Source organism: Myxine glutinosa, chromosome 6 (assembly GCF_964187855.1).
Source record: "Myxine glutinosa chromosome 6, kmMyxGlut1.1, whole genome shotgun sequence".
NCBI classification, from domain to species: Eukaryota; Metazoa; Chordata; class Myxini; order Myxiniformes; family Myxinidae; genus Myxine; species Myxine glutinosa.
In genome coordinates, this window is record NC_136266.1 from 2,017,381 (window position 1) to 2,033,433 (window position 16,053).

At 45.7% G+C, this 16,053-nt stretch overlaps 1 protein-coding gene across 3 annotated transcripts in view; it reads right to left on the reverse strand.

Moving 5' to 3' along the window:
- The window catches only part of LOC137429117 (uncharacterized), a 232,344-nt gene that overhangs the window by 114,974 nt on the left and 101,317 nt on the right, over positions 1-16,053 (reverse strand). For all 3 annotated transcript variants that reach the window (XM_078779541.1, XM_078779542.1, XM_078779543.1), the window contains one exon: positions 6,428-6,517. In XM_078779541.1, coding sequence (XP_078635667.1) covers positions 6,428-6,517 — 90 coding nt within the window. The remainder of the gene's footprint in view (positions 1-6,427; positions 6,518-16,053) is intronic.

Genomic DNA, 16,053 nt, shown 5'->3' on the forward strand with positions numbered 1-16,053 from the left:
GTTCTTTTCGATCTTCAAAAATTCCTTTCTCGAATTTTGGGGGAGCTAGAGGGGAATGGGGGGGGGGGGGGGGGGAGGAAAGTGGGAGAGAAAGAGAGAGAGAGAAAGAGAGAAAGTGGGGGATGGGGATTTAGTGGAGGAGATGTGAGTGGGGGAAGGAGAGTGGGGGAGGGAGATGGGGATTGAGTGGAGGAGATGTGAGTGGGGGAAGGAGAGTGGGTGAGGGAGATGGGAGTGAGGATGTGAAAGAGAGAGAGAAAGAGATAGAGAAAGAGATAGAGATAGAGATAGAGATAGAGATAGAGATAGAGACAAAGACAGAGACAGAGACAGAGACAGAGACAGAGAGAGAGAGAGAGAGAGAGAGAGAGAGAGAGAGAGGGAGAAGGGAAGGGAGAGGGAGGGGATAAGGGAGGGAAAGGGAGGACTTGGGGGGGGTGGGGGGAGAGGGGAAGAGTTCCTTCTGTATCCATCCTGTCCACCCCATTCCTCCTTACCCCATTGTTTGTCCAATTCTCCCTCTATTTTATCCTTTAACTCCACTGTTTGTGCCCCCATCCACCTCTTACCCCCTCCCCCACCACCCACTCACTGCTGTTTCTTTTGTCTTGTTGCATCCTGTTTGGTTTAGTGTTCTAGGTCTTCAACGAGTCTCGACTTTGTATACAAAAAAACATCATAGGTTGGCAACCATTGCACAGGCATGATGGCCCGAATGGTCTCTTTCTGTGTTGAAGTTCCTTGGAAGGGAGGTCATCTATTATATATTGCGAACCGTGGTGTCTGTCCATGTGTTTGTCTGTCTCTCGTTTATGGCGGTCACTTCTTGTGCTGCATTTGAAAAGCTCAACATTCACTTTTGAAATGATGTTGATGCCAAATTTTATTTCCCAACCACGATATTTTGTCCTCTTTTTAAACCATTTTGTGGTGGGTGGTATAAGTAGCTCAGAGTTTTGGTTCTAAGTGAAACCAAGAGAACACAGAAACACAATTGACATTTTAAAAGTCCATTAAATATTATTTAAATTGATAGATTAACTTAAACTTATCCCATCACTGGGGACGGATACTTTCGCTAGCTTTTCCCGTTACTTGGGATGGTTACTCTTCCTAAAATGACATGATAGGGTGCATGGATGTTATGGGTAAATGGACCATAATTGCAGCGAGCCTCATTGTAGCGTGTGCAGTTAATGATGGTATGCGTTCCACAAGTGCCTCTCTTGTTATCTGTGTTCAAAAATGGACAAATGTTACCGGCGGTAACAGTTACTGGGAGGTGTAGGAGAAACAGTTTCTGTCAGCCAATCACAAGAAAGGTCTGCAACTTGCATAGTCCTGGTTTCCCTTCCACCACATTGGGCTCTTCAGGTGCAAGAATTCTTCAAAGAGCAGCAGTTTGGAACAATCATACACCCACCTTATTCACCGGATCTTGTGTCCAGAGACTCCTGGTTATTTACAAAAATGAAAGACTGCCTTCATGGTTGCAGCTTCTCCTCAAAGTCAGGAATGACATCAGCAATTTATCAGTGACCTCTACATACCCCGGTGAAAGATTTGTTACTGCCTTCACATCGTCGATGGACATGTGCCAAAAGTGTAATAATAGCACTCCTTGTGAACTCTGTTTGAGAAGTGACGTGTGTGGACACACGGGTACACACACACACGGGTACACACACACACGGGTACACACACACACGGGTACACACACACACGGGTACACACACACACACACACACACACACACACACACACACACACACACACACACACACACACACACACACACCTCATCGAGGAACAAAATCAAAGGCATAAACCAACGAGCAGTATCAATGTTCCATGTGAAGCTGCGGAAAAGTAAAATGGCCACAAGTGGATATCAAAAAACTAGAAAAAAAAACAAAAAAACGAGAACGCCACTCAGTAGAGCGCATACTCCCGCCGTGGGTTTAGTTGGAATAATACGTTTTGTTTAACATCACCTCTCCCCAAAACAATAAATGAAAAAGAAAGTAAGCCCTAACTGTCAAAGAATTTATTTTGATATATCTCGGAATTAGAGGAGGAAAACGTCATTTAAGAATAAGAATAAAAGCTTTAACGCAGTAAAACAGAAAAAATCTTTCCCAAAAAATTTTCCAAAAAAAATTCCCGGATCTGGAATAATATCTTGAGCTTCACCAAAAACTAATCAATTCTTCCTTATTCCAAGGGCAATCATCCCACCAACTTTCATCCAAATCCGTTCAGAACTTTTCCAGATATCTTGTTCACAAACACACGAACACACGAACACACATACACACGAACACACATACACACGGACGGACACGATCGAATGCGTTACTCCCTGGCGGGAGTAATAAACCTGAAAGTCACAGAGCCAGAACCAGAATTATTTATTTGGTCTGGGAAGCCCAAGCGAGGTTTATTCTTCTTCAGCCTCTCACAACCCTGGGTGAATATGGGATGTTTTTTTTAAAAGTTGGAATTTTGCAAAATCTGTTTTATTCGGTTGTTAATATACCTCAGCCATTGACAAATCTGGAACTAAGTCTTTATAAGTTCATCAAATACTGACACCGCGATTGACATTCGCTGAGCTAAATGTTGATATCTCTTCCGAGGTAAAAAAAAAAGAAAAAAAAAAAGAAGTTTCAAAGCATTATACGTATCAAACGATACATTTTATGAAACGGGGAAACCTAATACACACTTTGGTGGTTTTAAAATGACAGAATATGTCTTTATTAGAAAAAAAAAATGTACATTGAAGACGACGCTGCTAAAAAAAATACACCGCTCTAACGCATAACCACGAGTTTAAACTACATTTACAACAAATATTAAAACTATTTTCATATCACAATGTTAAATATAGAATATATAGAAGATAATGTTAAAAAAAAAATGAGCCCTATCTTCGAACGGTAAAAAAATCCTTCAAAAAATTCCTGGATCCGGAATAATATCCTGAGCTTCACCAAAAACTAATCAATTCTTCCTTATCCCAATACAAGGGAAATCATCCCACCAACTTTCATCCAAATCCGTTCAGAACCTTTCTAGATATCCTGTTCACAAACACACGAACACACACACACACACGGACACGAGTGAATGCATTACTCCCTGGCGGGAGTAAAAACTAGAACTAGAAAAAAAGATATCAAAACAAAGAAGCTCCTCACTATCCACAAAATGTTATACAAAAATCAGTGCATCCCAAGAATGTACCTGCCAAGGAAAGAAGGAGGTGAGGGCCTGATGCAACTTGATCAAGTACACAGAGGGACGACTGTAGGATTAGTAGACGAGAAAAGGAAAAGTTCAACAGACTACCGAATACAATTTGTACAAACATGAACACAACACTTACAAGAAAAAGTATCTCTCACTCACCTTGCAAAAACAGGTGCAACTAGAAGGTGTCACACACCAAACGGAAACAGCAACGAATACAGCCCCAACGATTGAAAAAAAAGACAAAAGAGAAATACAATATTAAATGCCAGCAGATATATAGTGACAACTGGGAGAAAGACAAAAGAGCAGGGAAAAAAAAGAAAGAAAGAGTTGGACAGATTTGGGACAGACAAGGATGGATCACTGGAATGGTCAGCTCAACTGGGACGGATAACGAATCATTACTAATGCCCAAGAAGCTTTAAGACGATGGCGGGACTGCGTCAATCAGACAAGGCAGGTTCTGCAAGGTAGAAACAGAAAACACGAGACACCTCCTATAAGGATGTGAAAAACTCATGTCAGAGCAGCTGTACACCCAAAGGCACAACAAGGTATAGTATGTAGAGTAATCCACTGGCACATCTGCAGAAATTTAAACATCCCAGTTCCACAAAACTCATGGAAACACGAACCAAGGACAATCATTGAAAATGAGGACGTCATGCTCACGTATGAGCTGATGATTCCATCGAGCGTGAACATAGAAAGCAAAGCATTGTGACTGGATATAGTACTCAGGAACAAAAAGGGAAAGACAGCATTGATGATTGAGATATCAGTACCCAGTGATTTTGGCCGAAACAACACAGAAATCAAGAAAAGGTCTGGCCACTCTGCCATAAAGCCCAGATCGGTGGAGTGTTGCAGTAATGGTTGTCCCTCTGGAAGTTTCTCCCATCTCCACACAGGATCTCTGGAGCTCAGCCAGAGTGACCATCGGGTTCTTGGTCACCTCTCTTACCAAGGCCCTTCTCCCCCGATTGCTCAGTTTGGCCGGGCGGCCAGCTCGATGAAGAGTCCTGGTTGTTCCAAACTTCTTCCATTTAAGAATTATGGAGGCCACTGTGCTCTTGGGAACATTCAATGCAGAGATTTTTTTGTAGGCTTCCCCAGATCTGTGCCTCGACACAATCCTGTCTCTGAGCTCTGCAGGCAGTTCCTTCGACCTCATGGCTTGGTTTTTGCTGATATGCATTGTCAGCTGTGAGACCTTATATAGACAGGTGTGTGCCTTTCCAAATCATGTCCAATCAATTGAATTTACCACAGGTGGACTCCAATCAAGGTGTAGAAACATCTCAAAGATGATCAAGAGAAATGGGAGGCACCTGAGCTAAATTTCGAGTGTCGTAGCAAAGGGTCTGAATACTTATGTCAATGTGATATTTCAGTTTTTTCTTTTTAATAAATTTGCAAAACTTTCTAAAATCCTGTTTTCTCTTTGTCATTATGGGGTATTGAGTGTAGATTGATGAGGGAAAAAATGAATTTAAACGATTTCAGCATAAGGCTGCAACATAACAAAATGTGAAAAAAGTGAAGGGGTCTGAATACTTTCTGAATGCACTGTATACTAGATGTCAGCACAAACTTGATTAGTTCAATAATTAATTAGATCAATTACACAGATGCAGTTGCTGCGCGAGTATTGTTAAGAACAATTGCACATCGTACAAGGATTAAATTACACATTCACACTGCTGGTTGCATAATCCACGATGTGTGGGTGCGGTGGTGATACAGTGCCCCTGTACATGAAAACAGAAATGAGTAAATTGGTCAGGGTGCCTTGGCAATCACCTACTCTTTACGAGACACCTTAGAATCTTCCACATCCACCAACAATCAATACCAGCACACTCGACACTGCACTTTGTGTTGCGCCACTCTACCCGTGTGTTGCGCCACTCTACCCGTGTGTTGCGCCACTCACCAATCCCAGTCGGATTGGCCCGTGAGACAGATGCATGTTTGGAGGTGTCATGTGGGGGGAAGTCTCTTGTGCAGGGGCCATAACTATATCGACTGGTAGTAAGTGTTGTGTGTATATTATTAGTTGCAAAATCAAAGATTTTTCAAGTATATTGGTCGGTTGCGTTTGTGGTTCTGTCTGTTTGTTTGTTTGTCTGTTTGTCACCGGCCTACAGGTCACAATTCTAAACCGATCGTCACAAAACTTCACCAAGTTGTCTAGGTCGTCCCAATTGAGAAGCCCATTGATGTTGAGGTCAAAGGTCATCTGGAGGTCAAATTTCTAAAATCACCATTTTAAATCCGATTGACTTGAAAATTGAATAACATTTGTATATCGAGTCAATAAATTGGGAAATGAACTATTTTTGAGGTCAAAAGGTCAACTCAAGGTCAAATTTTAAAAGTCATCAATTTTCATCCAAAAAGCTGTCAATTCTCAACCGATTGACTTGAAAATTGAACAGCATTTGCATATTGCCTCACTGAATTAGGAAACCAACTATTTTTGAGGTCAAAATGTCAAAGGTCAACTGAAGGTCAAACTTCCAAAATCATAAATTTTCATCTGAAAAACCGTCAATTTTCATCCGATTGACTTTGGAAATTGAACGGCATCTGCACATTGTGTCACTAAATAGGAAAACCAACTATTTTTGAGGTCAAAAGGTCAAAGGTCAACTCTAGGTCAAACTTCCAAAATCACCAATTTTTGTCTGAAAACCCATCAATTTTCATCCGATTGACTTGGGAATAGAACAGCATTTGTGCATTGCCTCACTGAATTGGGAAACCAACTATTTATGAGGTCAAAAAGGTCAAAGGTCAACTCAAGGTCAAACTTCTAAAATCATCATTTTCATCTGAAAAATCGTCACTTTTCATTCTGTTGACCCGAGCTTTGATCAACATTGTAAATTTTAATCTTCATGAAATGGAGAATTTGCTGTATCAATGGAAAACTTTGGCGGGGGGTGGGGGGGGGGGCAGATTTTGCAAATATCGTGCTCCGCATGACGTATTCTTGTTTATATTGTTAATTGGAGGCCATAAATGTATTTTTGGAATCCATAACAAGTGTTGTTGTAATTGCTACCATGGTGTACAAAAGGTGTACTGTTGGTGAAGGATATCTGGGGGAGAATTGTCTCTTTTTATACACCTGTTTAAACTCAAAGCAATCGTTAAGACGTACCATGATCATCGGTGAGATCGACAGTCGAGCCACAAGTTTCATCAATCAGATCAGAAGGAGATACATATATCTTCAATGTGGTCAAATATTCTACAAACAAGAAAGAACACAAATCCGTTAATAATGAAGGACAAGAGATTAGGCCAAGTTGAAAAAAAGTTTATATTTGTTGTTCTCCTAGAAATATTGGGGGAAAGGGGATGTTGACAGAGAAAGCACAATCAACGAGAACGGCATTCAGTGGAGCACAAACCTCCACCAGGATGAACAGTTTATGTTTTGTACCCACAGATAGGCCGGATCTGGATTCGGACCTGAACCAAAATCGAATCGGCTTGTTCTTGTCAAACACACAACCTCTCCACCAAGTTTCGTCCAAATCCATACACAACTTTTTGAGATATCTTGTTCACAGACAGACAAACAGGGGTGAAAACATAACCTCCATCAATCTTCGGTGGTGGAGGTAACTATGACAATCACCAAATGTAAAACTCTGGGTCCTGAACGTTACCCTAGGTGATTATGATTGTGGGATGAGTGGTGAGGATGAAGCGTGTTTGCAGGCAGTGGTGAGGGTGTAGTGGGAACAGGTAGGGTTGAGGGTGAAGCGTGTTTGCAGGAAGGGGTGAGGGTGAAGAGAGTGTGCAGGCAGTGGTGAGGGTGTAGTGGGAACAGGTATGGTGAGGGTGAAGCGAGTATGCAGGTCGTGGTGAGGGTGAAGAGAGTGTGCAGGCAGTGGTGATGTTGAAGTGGGAGCAGGTATGGTGAGGGTGAAGCTAGTATGCAGGTCGTGGTGAGGGTGAAGAGAGTGTGCAGGCAGTGGTGATGGTGTAGTGGGAGCAGGTATGGTGAGGGTGAAGCTAATATGCAGGCAGTGGTGAGGGTGAAGCTAGTTTGCAGGTAGGGGTGAGGGTGAAGAGAGTGTGCAGGCAGTGGTGATGTTGTAGTGGGAGCAGGTATGGTGAGGGTGAAGCTAGTATGCAGGTCGTGGTGAGGGTGAAGAGAGTGTGCAGGCAGTGGTGATGGTGTAGTGGGAGCAGGTATGGTGAGGGTGAAGCTAATATGCAGGCAGGGGTAAGGGTGAAGCTAGTATGCAGGTAGGGGTGAGGGTGAAGAGAGTGTGCAGGCAGTGGTGATGGTGTCATGGGAGCAGGTATGGTGAGGGTGAAGCTAATATGCAGGCAGTGGTGAGGGTGAAGCTAGTATGCAGGTAGTGGTGAGGGTGAAGAGAGTGTGCAGGCAGTGGTGATGTTGTAGTGGGAGCAGGTATGGTGAGGGTGAAGCTAGTATGCAGGTACTAGTGAGGGTGAAGCGTGTTTGCAGGCAGTGGTGATGGTGTAGTGGGAGCAGGTAGGGTGAGGGTGAAACTGGTATGCAGGCAGTCGTGAAGGTGAAGCTGGTATGCAGGCAGTGGTGAGGGTGAAGCTAGTATGCAGGTCATGGTGAGGGTGAAGCTAGTATGCAGGTCGTGGTGAGGGTGAAGAGAGTGTGCAGGCAGTGGTGATGGTGAAGCTGGTATGCAGGCAGTGGTGAGGGTGAAGCTAGTATACAGGCAGTGGTGAGGGTGAAGCTAGTATGCAGGCAGTGGTGATGGTGTAGTGAGAGCAGCTAGTGGTGAGGGTGAAGCTAGTATGCAGGTAGTGCTGAGGGTAAAGCATGTTTGCAGGCAGTGGTGATGGTGTAGTGGGAGCAGGAAGGGGTGAGGGTGAAGAGAGTGTGCGCAGGCAGTGGTGATGGTGTAGTGGGAGCAGGAAGGGGTGAGGGTGAAGCTAGTATGCAGGCAGTGGTGATGGTGTAGTGGGAGCAGGAAGGGTTGAGGGTGAAGCGAGTATGCAGGCAGTGGTGATGGTGTAGTGGGAGCAGGAAGGGGTGAGGGTGAAGCGAGTATGCAGGCAGTGGTGATGGTGTCGTGGGAGCAGGAAGAGTTGAGGGTGAAGCTCGTATGCAGGCAGTGGTGATGGTGTAGTGGGAGCAGGAAGGGGTGAGGGTGAAGCGAGTGTGCAGGCAGTGGTGATGGTGTAGTGGGAGCAGGAAGGGGTGAGGGTGAAGCTAGTATGCAGGCAGTGGTGATGGTGTAGTGGGAGCAGGAAGAGGTGAGGGCGAAACGAGTGTACAGGTAGTGGTGATGGTGTAGTGGGAGCAGGTAGGGGTGAGGGTGAAGCTAGTATGCAGGCAGTGGTGATGGTGTGTTGGGAGCAGGTAGGGGTGAGGGTGAAGCGAGTGTGCAGGCAGTGGTGATGGTGTGTTGGGAGCAGGTAGAGGTGAGGGTGCAGCGGGAACAGGTAGGGTTGAGGGTGAAGCGAGTGTGTAGGCAGTGGTAATGGTGTAGTGGGAGCAGGTAGGTGTGAGGGTGAAGCAAGTGTGTAGGCAGTGGTGATGGTGTAGTGGGAGCAGGTAGGTGTGAGGGTGAAGCGAGTGTGCAGGCAGTGGTGATGGTGTAGCGGGAGCAGGTAGGGGACTTCATTAGGGAATTAAGCTGTCCGTTAGGGTGGGGACTTTATTAGGGAATTAACCTGTCCTTTAGGGTGGGGACTTTATTAGGGAATTAAGCTGTCCTTTAGGGTGGGGACTTTATTAGGGAATTAAGCTGTCCTTGAGGGTGGGGACTTTATTAGGGAATTAAGCTGTCCTTTAGGGTGGGGACTTTATTAGGGAATTAACCTGTCCTTTAGGGTGGGGACTTTATTAGGGAATTAAGCTGTCCTTGAGGGTGGGGACTTTATTTGGGAATTAACCTGTCCTTTAGGGTGGGGACCTTTTAAGGGAATTATGCTGTCCTTTAGGGTGGGGACTTTATTAGGGAATTAACCTGTCCATTAGGGTGGGGGCTTTATTCGGGAATTAACCTGTCCGTTAGGGTGGGGACTTCATTAGGGAATTAACCTGTCCTTTAGGGTGGGGACTTTATTAGGGAATTAACCTGTCCGTTAGGGTGGGGACTTTATTAGGGAATTAATCTGTCCGTTAGGGTGGGGACTTAATTAAGGAATTAGGCTGTCCTTTCGGGTGGGGACTTTATTAGGGAATTAATCTGTCCGTTAGGGTGGGGACTTTATTAGGGAATTAGGCTGTCCTTTAGGGTGGGGACTTTATTTGGGAATTAACCTGTCCTTTAGGGTGGGGCCTTTATTTGGGAATTAACCTGTCCTTTAGGGTGGGGACTTTATTAGGGAATTAACCTGTCCTTTAGGGTGGGGACTTTATTAGGGAATTAACCTGTCCTTTAGGGTGGGGACTTTATTAGGGAATTCGGCTGTCCTTTCGGGTGGGGACTTTATTAGGGAATTAACCTGTCCGTTAGGGTGGGGACTTTATTAGGGAATTAGGCTGTCCTTTAGGGTGGGGACTTTATTAGGGAATTAACCTGTCCTTTAGGGTGGGGCCTTTATTTGGGAATTAGGCTGTCCTTTAGGGTAGGGGACTTTATTAGGGAATTAGGCTGTCCGTTAGGATGGGGACTTTATTAGGGAATTAGGCTGTCCGTTAGGGTGGGGACTTTATTAGGGAATTAGGCTGTCCTTTAGGGTGGAGACTTTATTAGGGAATTGGGCTGTCCTTTAGGGTGGGGACTTTATTAGGGAATTAGGCTGTCCTTTAGGGTGGGGACTTCATTAGGGAATTAACCTGTCCGTTAGGGTGGGGATTTTATTTGGGAATTAGGCTGTCCTTTAGGGTAGGGACTTTATTAGGGAATTAGGCTGTCCGTTAGGATGGGGAATTTATTAGGGAATTAGGCTGTCCGTTAGGGTGGGGACTTTATTAGGGAATTAGGCTGTCCGTTAGGGTGGGGACTTTATTAGGGAATTAGGCTGTCCTTTAGGGTGGAGACTTTATTAGGGCATTGGGCTGTCCTTTAGGGTGGGGACTTTATTAGGGAATTAGGCTGTCCGTTAGGGTGGGGACCTCATTCGGGAATTAACCTGTCCTTTAGGGTGGGGACTTTATTAGGGAATTAACCTGTCCTTTAGGGTGGGGACTTCATTAGGGAATTAGGCTGTCCGTTAGGATGGGGACTTTATTAGGGAATTAACCTGTCCTTTAGGGTGGGGACTTTATTAGGGAATTAGGCTGTCTGTTCGGATGGGGACTTTATTAGGGAATTAGGCTGTCCGTTAGGGTGGGGACTTTATTAGAGAATTAACCTGTCCGTTAGGGTGCGGACTTTATGAGGGAATTAGGCTGTCCGTTAGGGTGGGGATTTTATTAGGGAATTAACCTGTCCTTTAGGGTGGGGACTTTATTAGGGAATTAGGCTGTCCGTTAGGGTGGGGACTTTATTAGGGAATTAGGCTGTCCTTTAGGGTGGGGACTTTATTAGGGAATTAACCTGTCCTTTAGGGTGGGGACTTTATTAGGGAATTAACCTGTCCGTTAGGGTGGGGACTTTATTAGGGAATTAACCTATCCGTTAGGGTGGGGACTTTATTGGGGAAATAACCTGTCCTTTAGGGTGAGGACTTTATTTGGGAATTAACCTGTCCGTTAGGGTGGGGACTTTATTAGGGAATTAACCTGTCCTTTAGGGTGAGGACTTTATTATGGAATTAACCTGTCCTTTAGGGTGGGGACTTCATTAGGGAATTAACCTGTCCTTTAGGGTGGGGACTTTATTAGGGAATTAACCTGTCCTTTAGGGTGGGGACTTTATTAGGGAATTAACCTGTCCTTTAGGGTGGGGACTTTATTAGGGAATTAACGTGTCCTTTAGGGTGGGGACTTTATTAGGGAATTAGACTGTCCGTTAGGATGGGGACTTTATTAGGGAATTATTTTATTTTATTTTTTGTATACAAGATCGAGGCTCGTGAAAGAGTGCACATTAATCACACAGAAAGACAAACCTACACATAAAACATATAACATCGGGAGCGGTAGGCAAGATGGGGAGAGAGGGGGAAGGACACAAACACAACATTTGAGAGCAGGGACCGAGAGACATGGAGACATCGAGAGATCTGTGGGAGGGAGACGGCTTTGGGGGGGGGGGGGTGAGGCATGGGAAGGGAGGGGTGGGAGAGGTATAAAACATATGTACACTGCTAGGACTTCCAGGAAAGAAGTTGGAATTTCAAACAAGGTGGATCTGGGGTGAATTAGTGGGGGTAGAAAAGATCAAGGTTTTGGATGGGGGAGATAAGAGATGGTGGTGAACAGCTGTTTTGAAGACCTGGAGGGAGGAGTGGGATTGAAGGGAGTGTGGGAGTTTGTTCCAGAGGCGGGAGAAAAGAGGAATGAAAGAGTGAAGGTGAGCAGAGAGCCGAGATTTCGGCAGTTTAACCATCAGAGGGTTGCTGGCAGATCTTGTGCGACCTGTAGGAATATTTGGGGGACAGAGCACAGAGAGAGCTGGGGGAGCAAGGCCGGAGAGGAGTCGGTAGAAGACAGAAAGACCACCTACCTGCCTGCGGTGAGTGAGTGAAAGGCCCTCAGAGATAGCTTCATCGCGGGAGATTCCAATGATTCTGAAAGCTTTGGTTTCAACAGCGTGAAGCCGAGCTAGGTGTGAGGCAGGAGCACCGGCCCATAGGGGAGAACAGTATTCCATTGAGCTGCGGATGAAAACCTTGTATGTGGTGAGGAGCTCAGGTGTGCCGAGGAAGGACTTCGCACGACGGAGGATGCCCAGTCGGCGACTGGCTTTGGTGGCCAGCTTGGAAATGTGGCTTTCCCAAGAAAGATCATGGCAGATAGTGAGACCCAAAAGCTTGAGCGAAAGAACTTCTTGGAGAGGATTGTTGAGAAAGTAGATCGGAGGGTTGTCCAGTTGATCTTTTCGGAGAGACATCGTAAGAGTGTGAGATTTGTCAGGATTGAAAGACATGTTCCACTTGTTTGACCAGTCTGTGATTTTGTCCAGGTCTTCAGAGAGTGAGGAGGCTGCAGACTGCCGATCTGAGGGAAGAGGAATGGAGCGGCAGAGAGTGGAGTCATCAGCAAAGAGATAGAGAGGATTTTCCAGAGAGTCGGAGAGATCATTGATAAAGACCAGAAAAAGCACAGGGCCCAGAACACTGCCTTGGGGAACTCCAGCCTGAACAGGAAGGGGAGATGAGAGAAATCCATTCAGGGCCACACGTTGACTACGACCAGAGAGGAAGTCCGCAAGCCATGCATGGAGATTTCCATGGATACCATAGGAGGAGAGTTTGGTGAGCAGAGCTGGGTGCCAGACCGTATCGAAGGCACGTGATATGTCAAGGGAGACAGCTCTGATTTCCTGTTTGGCATTGAGGACCTCCATCCATTGTTGAGACAGCAGAAGCAGCATGTCCAGAGTAGAGTGACCTGGTCTGAAACCAAATTGATGATCAGAGATCAAGCCATTGGAGAAGAGGAAAGATTTCATATCCGAAGCAATGATGGATTCCATGACTTTGCTGATAATTGTGAGCAGGCTGATTGGTCTGTATTTGCAAGGATCTGTTTTTGCACCATTTTGTGTAAAGCGGTGATGTTTGCTGATGTCCAGGATGCTGGCAGATGACCTTGAGCAAAAGATAGGGTGAAAATAACAGAGAGAGGGTGAGATAGAGCAGAAGAGCAGGATTTTAGGACCCGTAGGCTGATGCCGTCTGGTCCAGTTGCAGAATCAGAGTCGAGGTTAGACAAAATCTCCTCCACCTTGTCAGGAGAGAAGGACACAGAGTCCAGGAGCAGTTGGGTTCGACTGGGAAAGGTGGGAACAGAGAGAGATGGGTTTGGGACTAAAGATTTTGAGGCAAACACAGAGTTGAGGCATTCGGCTTTGTCACGTACGATGTCAACTGTGTAGCCATTTGAGGTAAGGGAGGGGATGGAGGGGGAACAAACACCAGAAACGGATTTGACCAGACGCCACCAGGATTTGGAGGAAGGAGACAGGTTTGAGAGTTCATTCTTGAGTGTAGAGAGATTGTGCTTCCAGGCACTCCTGAGGGTAGACACACACTTGTTCCGAGCTTGGTGGAAGAAACTGAGATTGCCTTCAGTTGGATTAGCCTTCCAAGAGGCAAAGGCAAGTTGTTTCAGGGCAACTGCCTCACCACAAGATTCAGTGTACCATGGCCGGGAGGAAGGGTAAGACAACTGAAGACGAGATGGGATAAATCTGTGCATGAGAGAGAGCAGTTTGCTTTGGAAGAATTCCCAGGAAGAATTGATGTCAGAGGCAGTGGAGATGGGAGACCAATCCAGACGATTGATGGCTGCTTGAAGACCGTCCCAGTCGGCCTGAGTGAAATGCTAGGCTCGAGGACGCTGAGGAGGCTCTCTGAGAATGGCCAGAGAGATGTCCACTTTGACAAGCACATGATCAGAAGAACCGATTGGAGCAGAAGAAGAGCAGCAGACATTAGTAGGGAAGTTTGTCATAACCAAGTCGAGAAGACAAGATACTCCATTGGCTGAGATCCGGGTCGGGAAATTGACAGATTGTGTCAGTCCCAATGGGTCGCAGAAGTCCTTTTGCTGAGGTGCCATGACTGGTGAGAGAGGAACCCACACCCAACCAGCTGGCATGATGACAGTTGAAGTCACCACATATGAGAAAGAGAGCTGGGATGATTCCTAATGTGCATAATTAGGCTGTCCTTTAGGGTGGGGACTTTATTAGGGAATTAGGCTGTCCGTTAGGGTGGGGACTTTATTGGGGAATTAGGCTGTCCATTAGGGTGGGGACTTTATTAGGGAATTCGGCTGTCCTTTAGGGTGGGGACTTTATTAGGGAATTAACCTGTCCGTTAGGGTGGGGACTTTATTGGGGAATTAACCTGTCCATTAGGGTGGGGACTTTATTAGGGAATTAACCTGTCCTTTAGGGTGGGGACTTTATTAGGGAATTAGGCTGTCCGTTAGGGTGGGGACTTTATTAGGGAATTAGGCTGTCCTTTTGGGTGGGGACTTTATTCGGGAATTAGGCTGTCCGTTAGGGTGGGGACTTTATTGGGGAATTAGGCTGTCCTTTAGGGTGGGGACTTTATTAGGGAATTAACCTGTCCTTTAGAGTAGGGACCTTATTGGGGAATTCGGCTGTCTGTTAGGGTGGGGACTTTATTAGGGAATTAGGCTGTCCTTTAGGGTGGGGACTTTATTAGGGAATTAACCTGTCCTTTAGGGTGGGGACTTTATTAGGGAATTAGGCTGTCCGTTAGGGTGGGGACTTTATTAGGGAATTAACCTGTCCTTTAGAGTAAGAACCTTATTGGGGAATTAGGCTGTCTGTTAGGGTGGGGACTTTATTAGGGAATTAGGCTGTCCGTTAGGGTGGGGACTTTATTGGGGAATTAGGCTGTCCGTTAGGGTGGGGACTTTATTGGGGAATTAGGCTGTCCTTTAGGGTGGGGACTTTATTGGGGAATTAACCTGTCCTTTGGAGTAGGGACCTTATTGGGGAATTAGGCTGTCTGTTAGGGTGGGGACTTTATTAGGGAATTAGGCTGTCCTTTAGGGTGGGGACTTTATTAGGGAATTAACCTGTCCTTTAGGGTGGGGACTTTATTAGGGAATTAACCTGTCCTTTAGAGTAGGGACCTTATTGGGGAATTAGGCTGTCTGTTAGGGTGGGGACTTTATTAGGGAATTAGGCTGTCCGTTAGGGTGGGGACTTTATTGGGGAATTAGGCTGTCCGTTAGGGTGGGGACTTTATTGGGGAATTAGGCTGTCCTTTAGGGTGGGGACTTTATTGGGGAATTAACCTGTCCTTTGGAGTAGGGACCTTATTGGGGAATTAGGCTGTCTGTTAGGGTGGGGACTTTATTCGGGAATTAGGCTGTCCTTTAGGGTGGGGATTTTATTAGGAAATTAACCTGTCCTTTAGGGTGGGGACTTTATTAGGGAATTAGGCTGTCCTTTAGGGTGGGGACTTTATTTGGGAATTAGGCTATCCTTTAGGGTGGGGACTTTATTTGGGAATTAGGCTATCCTTTAGGGTGGGGACTTTATTAGGGAATTAACCTGTCCTTTAGGGTGGGGACTTTATTAGGGAATTAGGCTGTCCGTTAGGGTGGGGACTTTATTAGGGAATTAACCTGTCCTGAATTATTAGGTGGGGACCTAATAATTAGGTTAACCTGAATTATTAGGGTGGGGACCTTTAGGGTGGGGACTTTAACCTGTCTGTTAGGGTGGGGATTTTATTGGGGAATTAACCTGTCCTTTAGGGTGGGGACTTTATTGGGGAATTAACCTGTCCTTTAGGGTGGGGACTTTATTAGGGAATTAACCTGTCCGTTAGGGAGGGGACTTTATTAGGGAATTAACCTGTCCTTTAGGGTGGGGACTTTATTCGGGAATTAGGCTGTCCTTTAGGGTGGGGACTTTATTAGGGAATTAACCTGTCCTTTAGGGTGGGGACTTTATTAGGGAATTAACCTGTCCGTTAGGGTGGGGACTTTATTGGGGAATTAACATGTCCGTTAGGGTGGGGACTTTATTGGGGAATTAACCTGTCGGTTAGAGTGGGGACTTTATTGGGGAATTAACCTGTCCTTTAGGGTGGGGACTTTATTGGGGAATTAACCTGTCCTTTAGGGTGGGGACTTTATTGGGGAATTAACCTGTCCTTTAGGGTGGGGACTTTATTGGGGAATTAACCTGTCCTTTAGGGTGGGGACTTTATTAGGGAATTAACCTGTCCTTTAGGGTG